Source organism: Sinocyclocheilus anshuiensis, unplaced genomic scaffold, assembly GCF_001515605.1.
Source record: "Sinocyclocheilus anshuiensis isolate Anshui unplaced genomic scaffold, SAMN03320099.WGS_v1.1 scaffold1260, whole genome shotgun sequence".
NCBI classification, from domain to species: domain Eukaryota; kingdom Metazoa; phylum Chordata; class Actinopteri; order Cypriniformes; family Cyprinidae; genus Sinocyclocheilus; species Sinocyclocheilus anshuiensis.
In genome coordinates this window covers 35,799-43,419 of record NW_015546079.1, presented here as the reverse complement: position 1 = coordinate 43,419, position 7,621 = coordinate 35,799, and the positions used below count along the sequence as shown (strand labels likewise).

At 39.0% G+C, this 7,621-nt stretch overlaps 2 protein-coding genes across 2 annotated transcripts in view; both read left to right on the top strand.

Annotated features, from left to right (window-relative positions):
- Positions 1 to 1,154, top strand: part of opn9 (opsin 9) — an 8,663-nt gene extending 7,509 nt beyond the window's left edge. The window contains exons 8-9 of the mRNA XM_016501370.1: positions 1 to 425; positions 699 to 1,154. Coding sequence (XP_016356856.1) covers positions 1 to 425; positions 699 to 994 — 721 coding nt within the window. The 3' untranslated portion in view covers positions 995 to 1,154. The remainder of the gene's footprint in view (positions 426 to 698) is intronic.
- A 565-nt stretch (positions 1,155 to 1,719) lies between these two features.
- LOC107699931 (intermediate filament family orphan 1-like) overlaps positions 1,720 to 7,621 on the top strand; it is a 17,531-nt gene continuing 11,629 nt past the window's right edge. Inside the window, exon 1 of the mRNA XM_016501381.1 lies at positions 1,720 to 3,034. Coding sequence (XP_016356867.1) covers positions 2,079 to 3,034 — 956 coding nt within the window. The 5' untranslated portion in view covers positions 1,720 to 2,078. The remainder of the gene's footprint in view (positions 3,035 to 7,621) is intronic.

Here is a 7,621-nt window from a genome sequence, read left to right as displayed (position 1 = left end):
AACCGCTCTCACGGCTGGAATGCCAGCAACAGGGGTCGGCCATGGCGGAGGGTTGTCTGACGTCTTTGGTTTTCCCTTCCTCATTAACTGGACCTCTTCAGAACACTTCGGGGATGCTTTTGGCACCTGGAGGAATATGACTTCAGATCATTCCCATCATTCAGTAGGGGATCATGGATCAAGTTCAACTGTGGGTTCTGCACATGGAGGAATGAATGGACATCAGTCACATCTTGTGTCCATCCTGAAGCCAGAGGTCTCACTCGTCCCCGCTATTTTTGCCAAGTCCCACTGCATGATAAACCCCTTTATCTACCAGATCATGAACCGTGACTTCAGGGAGGACGTCTATGATCTCCTGTGCTTGAGAGGAAAAGATGGAGAGAGGAGGAGAACAAGGAGCACAGACGGCAGTGATTCTGATGGTCAGGATCTATCCATCTATCCATCTATCCATCTATCTATCTATCTATCTATCTATCTATCTATCATACCAGGGGGTCTATACCAGAGTTTAGCTCCAACCATAATTAAACACACCTGAACCAGCGAATCATGTCTTATTGGGCATACTAGAAACTTCCGGTCACCGAGTTTGTTGACCCCTGGTCTATACTTATATATTTTCGTTAATTTTATTTCTCTGTCTACATTTCTTCAAATTTCTGTTTCTGTCTTTTTATTTTCCACACATCCAGGATATCGTGGAAGCATCACTCTCTCTTATATTCACAGCTGGAGAAGAAGAAGCACACCTACCAGTCAGACGTCTGGGGACCGTGTGAAAAAAGATTCCTCACGGAAGAGTAGAGGGAGTAGAGGTCAGAGAGGGTCCGGTCAGGACAGTGCAGCAGTCGGGTGGGCAACCTTGGATACTACAACCTTAGATACGCAGACCAACTTAGAAAGAGAGAGAGGGAAGGAGGTGGAAAGAGAGCTGAAAAAAGAATTTAGAGAACCCACCTCTAACAGCTTGTTGACAGGTGAGGAGTGACAGCATCAGCAAAGTTCATAATGCAGTTAGTTAGCTCAAAATATCTGTTGTTTTAGTTAATAAGCAGTGTTTCTTTGTTTCCATTAGTGTCATCCAGTGTGTGATTTTACACACTATTTTGCACCTATCAAGTCTCACACTGGTACTTTGACACGAGGCTCTTGTTTTCATATTGATTTTGTCCTTTGTATGTTTATGACTTGATCCTGTGTATTTATTTATTTATTAATCTCTTGTGCATCTAAACAATTTATTGATCTACTTATTGTATTTATGAGTGCACTATCCAGTCCAAAGTATTTTAAATGACTATTTCTGAATGAATGTGAAATGTTAATAAAGTTTACAATAACGAAAAGACTTTGATGTTTATTTAGTAGTTTCCAAGTAGATATAAATTAAAATCAGAAGCCCTATAAGACCCAATAAGTACAAGGGCTAGGCTGTTTGTTGCAGATCTATGACGTCAGAGTTGCTTTGTTATCGTGATCCATGAGGTAATATCTTTTTACCGTATTAACCACTCTTAGACAAACACACAAGGGGAAAAGCACACGGAGAGCTGTTATTCGCCTTCGAACAGCGATTGATTACATATAAAGATAATTCTGCGCAAAGTCATCTACCAAATATTATTTTGCGGCTCTGGAATATTCCAGTAAACGGACTGATATTACGGTAGTGTCCGCACTGAAGCGCTGCAGAGAGACTCGAGCGCTCAAGTGTATTCAGCTTTCCAGGCGGGGAAGCCACAAGACATTCGTTTGGACCTATTTTAAACGTATTTCGCTGGCGTTAGTTGTTATAATATTCTTTGCTTGTTTGAATAATTTTGCATGCTTTTATAATTAGTCTATATTTTGCGCGTTTATCGGTTGCTGCAGTGAGAGCCGCTTCATCTCCATCAGCGTCTACCCATCCTTACTCAGCATTTGCACGCAAGCTGTAATAGCCTAGTCTTAACTCGTTACATAAGGCTTTAACGAGTTAAATGTGGACATCGCCGTGTCACTGGGTCGCTAAACACCACTGACATTTGAAATCAAGCCGTTAACTATTTTAAAAGTCAGGCATAGCTGGGTTCATGCCCGATCTGCAGCGCTTCAGTTTTCCGTGCCGTAGCATGCATTCTCCTCTCCATCCTCATCATCAGCAGCAAAATCCAGAAGGACCCGGTCATCCCGATTCTCCCTCCGGTTTACTCCCTGAGGCTGCTGTCCTAGGAGCTCCTGACCCATCCTCGTTTTTCCTCGGAGAACAACCCGGCCTCACGGGATCCTCTTATCTGCACTTCAGTCCATCTTTCCACTGGTCCCAACCTCCTCCACCTACAGCCATGGCATTGAGGAACGACCTGGGATCCAATATAAGCGTCCTGAAGACCCTCAATCTGCGGTTCCGATGCTTTCTGGCTAAAGTGCATGAACTGGAGAGACGCAATAAGATATTGGAGTTACAGCTACAGCAGGCTTTAGACTGCAATAACACAAGTGGAGGTGTGGAGGACGGAAAGACCAAAGAAATTGGTGTGCAGACTGGGTTTATTGGGCCTATTGCTGTCCGGCCTGGGTCTTTGTCCTTCCAAAACACCAACAACTCTGCTAAACGACCCACTACATTGTTTATGCCTTCTCTTACGTCTGTCCTCAAGCTTGAGCCCAATAAAGCTGACGATGAGACCACAACTGACCCAAACACCAATAGGAACCCAACCATTATGGTTAGTCTCTCAACACCCACCACCGAACCCGCCTCGGCCAACACCAACACCAATAACTCCAACAATGCTCCGCATGTGAGCAGCGTTGGCACCGGGACATCTCCCAAACCTCCCCCTCGCTTCCTCCCGGGCACTATCTGGTCCTACAATCACACCCGTAAACTGGGAAGTGGGTCAGAGACTCGGGTCACCAGTCCCGGAGTGTCGTGGGTCCACCCGGACGGTGTGGGTGTCCAGATAGACACCATCACCCCAGAGATCAGAGCACTTTACAACGTCCTGGCCAAAATCAAAAGGGAGCGGGATGAGTACAAGCGAAGGTGAATATGGAGAATATAGATGCTTTTTATGGCTAACTGTTTGTTAATGAGAAAGACGTTCCTGTCCATATGACATCCTCTGCTTCAAAGAATCATGATGGCTTTGAGACATGATTGCTGCCAGTCTGAATGACCTCCTGAAATCTAGAAACTATTTTGTATGTTCTTTGTTAATATATGATATAATTAGAGATTTTCAAATTCTAGCTGATACTGATAAGCCGATAATTGATTGATGTTATGGCTGAAAACTGATAATTAAAACTAAATAAATAAGTAAAACACTAAAAAATTAATTGTTTTAACACTACAAGTGAATTTAGGCATCACAACATTATCAAGTACAAAATGAAAAATTGATAATTTTAAGATTTGCGAAAGATATAATTTACACTACCGGTAATTGTGTTTTTGAAGATTACCATTTAGTGAGTGTTAGAAGATGGCAAAGGTAATGTACACTACCGGTCAAAAGTTATCAGAATATTTTCTGAAAACACTGAAAACTGCAGTAATTGCTGCTAAAAGTTCAATTGCTATTACATTTTAAATATATATTCAAATAATAAACAGTTATTCTAAATTGTAACAACATTTCACAACATTAATGTTTTTACTGTATTTTTGATCAAATAAATGACTTAAATAGACTTTTTTATAAAAAAAAACCTTTTCCAAACTTATTATTCTGTACTAATTATTCCAAACTTTTGACCAGTACTGTAAATTCAAAAATAAAGAGTTAATAATTAATAGTTGAACAAATAAACATTTAAAATCTGAGATGCAAACTCGGTTTTAATTCAAACCTGGAAATGAAAAGAATGTGGAAATGAATTGTGGAGATAGATAGATAGATAGATAGATAGATAGATAGATAGATGCCAAATACTTTTACATTTTAATAAAAAGAGTATTTGGTATCTATCTATCTAGATAGATACCAAATGCTCTTTTTATTAAAATTCACTAAATTATGAAAATTGTCTTTGCTTGATAACTTGATTTGTAATCAAAATGTATTCATTAGAAACATTCAAAGCATTTTCACTATAGAGGACTCAGACAGCATATATTGTCAAATCTCAAAGGCAAAGCCTTATTTCTGGATCTCAGGAGGATAAGACACCTGCACACTGGGTTATTTCAGTTCCAATGTGCAGTCTGTCCTTCTGCTGCTGACTCGCACTGACCTCTGATAACCTGTGCATCAGTCACGAACATCCCTGCTGTAATGCAGAGCAGACTGCAGTCACCACCTCACATGAAGTGGTTACTTTTCAAACCTGAAAAGGCTCGACCCTGCAGGTGTTCAAGACAACAACAAAGTAATATTGGTCATGAAAGAGAACAAGTTGTGACTTGCAACTTTTGTGGGATAAAATAGCCCATAAATCATTTACTTCATCTGCTAGTAGTCATATGCAGAGACATGAAGTATATATTTTGGTCCTTATTTCTCACAACTGCTTAAGTTATTTGAATGGAGTACTGCAAAATCTATGGGATAAATGTGAAGGTGATACGAGGAGGTGTTTAGGATGGGTGGAGACAGATGCACTTCAGACTCATGTACAGTAACATATACCGAGGGCTTTTATTAGTTTCACAAAGCTAGAGGTGAACATGAGAAGCAAAAGCAAGGAAGATCATATGTACAGTATATATTCGATAGGAATCAGCTGGAGGGGAAATAATGGCCGTGTTTCTCATAAATGGTGGTATTCGATCAGTGTCACAGCTCTTTATGTCCAGACCTGCAGCAGCCAGAGCTCCACATTCCACCTGCTGTCAGTCACGTACTGCAGCTTAATTTAGGACTGAACGGACCGTCAATTTACAAACTCATTACAGTCTGTTGACTCATCAGGACAGGTAAAAAACACTGTTGAAAAGCAGAAAAGTCATTTTGGCTCTCTGTCTTAAACCCTTTTGCTTCATAACAGATGTTATCGTGTGTTCAGCGTCTCGCCGTCTGACTGCTTCGCCATTTGCTCTGGTTTCAGCTCTACTCAGACTTTCTTTTCTATATTTATTTTCTGTTTTGGCTTTCTAATTTAGTAAGCAATCTTTTGTTGTCTGTGGCTCTCATCCTCGAAAGCGTTTTTCTATCTATCTATGATATAGCTAAAAAAAAATGTTGTTTATAATAATCAAGGCATGTTTTCCACACTCTTTTTCACTAAGTGAATACAATGAAGAATGATATTTAATCATTTCTGTTTATTTCACACAAGGTTTTTTTTTTTCTTATGATCACCAATGATTTTATGATTAAAAATACAGTAAATAATTTTATTGGAACATTGTGAAATATTATTACAATTTTAAATAACTGTCTATTTTTATATATTTTAAAATGTAGTTTATTCCTGTGATGGCAAAGCTGAATATTCAGCAGCCAATACGTCAGTCTTTAGTGTTACGTGATCCTTGTGCTGCTTAATATTTTTTTGTGAAAACTGTGATACATTTTTCAGGATTCCATAGAAAATAGAAAGTAAAATAGAAAAATAAAAACAGTAATAGAAATGTAATAAGAACGGTATTTATTTGAAACAGAAATCTTTTGTGACTTTATAAATGTCTTTAATCACTGTCACTGAGATTTTTTAATTAATTAATTTATTTTTGAGAAAGAAAGAAATTGATACTTTAATTCACACATTAAATTGATCAAATGCGATAGTAGACTTTTATAATGTTACAAAAGATTTCTAGTTCAAATAAATGCTGTTCTCTTAAACTTTCTATTGTTAAAAGAATTATGAAAAAATGTACAAAGGTTTCCACAAAATAGCTGTTTTCAACAGTAATAAGAAGAAATGTTTCATCAAACCAGCATTTCAGTATAATAGAATGATTTCTGAAGGATCATGTGACACTGAAGACTGGAATGATGATACACAATCATTTTAATTTGGAATAATATTTCACAATATTACGGTTTTACTGCATTTTTGATCAAATAAATGCAGCCTGGTTGAGCATAAGAGATTTCTTTCAAAAATATTTTAAAAATCATACTGACCCTAAACTTTGGAATGATAGTGATCAACAAAAAAATGTAAGTGCTCTTTCAGAAACTTAATAGTCTTAATAGTCATTCACATTAATAGATTCACATTAAAATTTCTGAAATTAAACACACTTGCAACTTGTATAATTGTCTCATCTAGGCTGCTCTATTACAGCCACGGCATCCAGCAGCAGTGATGGATGTTATATCTGCATTGCAGTACATACACAGGGACTCAGAGAAGCTGCAGAGAAGCAATCTCTCTCTCTCTCTCTCTCTCTCTCTCTCTCTCTCTCTCTTCTCTACTCGCTCCTGTTATCTGTCGCTCCCTCTGTAATTGCATGTTTGCACCTTGAATTGGCAGTAATGCATGGCCTCAAACTAACCTTGCAATCCAGTGAGGAAGTTTAATAAATGTAGAGGCTGCTGCAATGCTCTGAATGTTAAGTAGCTTTACATAAGAACAGGGCTTGTTTGGCTCCATGTCATTGCACTATACTACTGCACTGGACAATATTACTGTTGAACAGCCACTCAGTAAATTACTGTAGGGCTGACTGGGCTGATGGAGCATTTAAAAGGACTGAATGGATGCAATCATTGCACTTAAGTTGAGCTAGCATACTCAAAACACTTACACTTGAAGATTACACACACACACACACACACACACACTAAATATCAGTATTTTTTCCTGTAACAAGAGTAATGCATGTTTTGCATTTGTTTCTTCCTGCTTTACAAGATCTTCCAAGTGCATTAAATTATATTTATTTGATATGGATTTTATATAGTATTTAAAAGATTAGTTTGCACAAACAAGAAACATTTGCCATCGTTTACTCACTCTCATGTCATTTATTACTTAGTTTTTTACGTGGAACATGAAAGGAGAAATTTTGAAGAATGTACAGGTTGCACTTTTCCAAACAATTACAGTGAATGGAGGTTGGAGCTTTTATGCTAAAAAAAGGATGTAAAATCACCATAAAGGTATCATGTCTGTATTCCATGTCTTGTCAAGTAATGCTATAGTTTTGTGTGAGAAACATACTGACAGTCAGATTGTAAATTAATCTTTCAGACCGGTTTTGTGAACCAGACCAGCCATTTCACTGAAAGATTTAAAGGGGTCATATGTTGTTGCTAAAAAGAACATTATTTTGTGTATTTGGTGTAATGCCACAGCGCGAAGTTGATGTATTTCCTCAGCGACCAGCACGGATCAGCTCCAGGCATGACGAAGCGGATATCGTCCTCTTTTGGAAGGCCAAACAAAGTAGTTTCGCTTTCACAACGAAACACAGCGTCACACACAGCGGGCTTGAGTGAGGAACGGCTGGTGGGCTTGAGAACGGCGAGGCCGACGGATTCGACGAAGGAGCGGCCGGCGGGCTTGCGGCGACCACATGTGGTTTCACCGCTTCGTTCACGGTGAAAGCCGATCCCCCCTCGATCCACAGCGCGAAGTTGATGTATTTCCTCAGCGACCAGCACGGATCAGCTCCAGGCATGACGAAGCGGATATCGTCCTCTTTTGGAAGGCCAAACAAAGTAGTTTCGCTTTC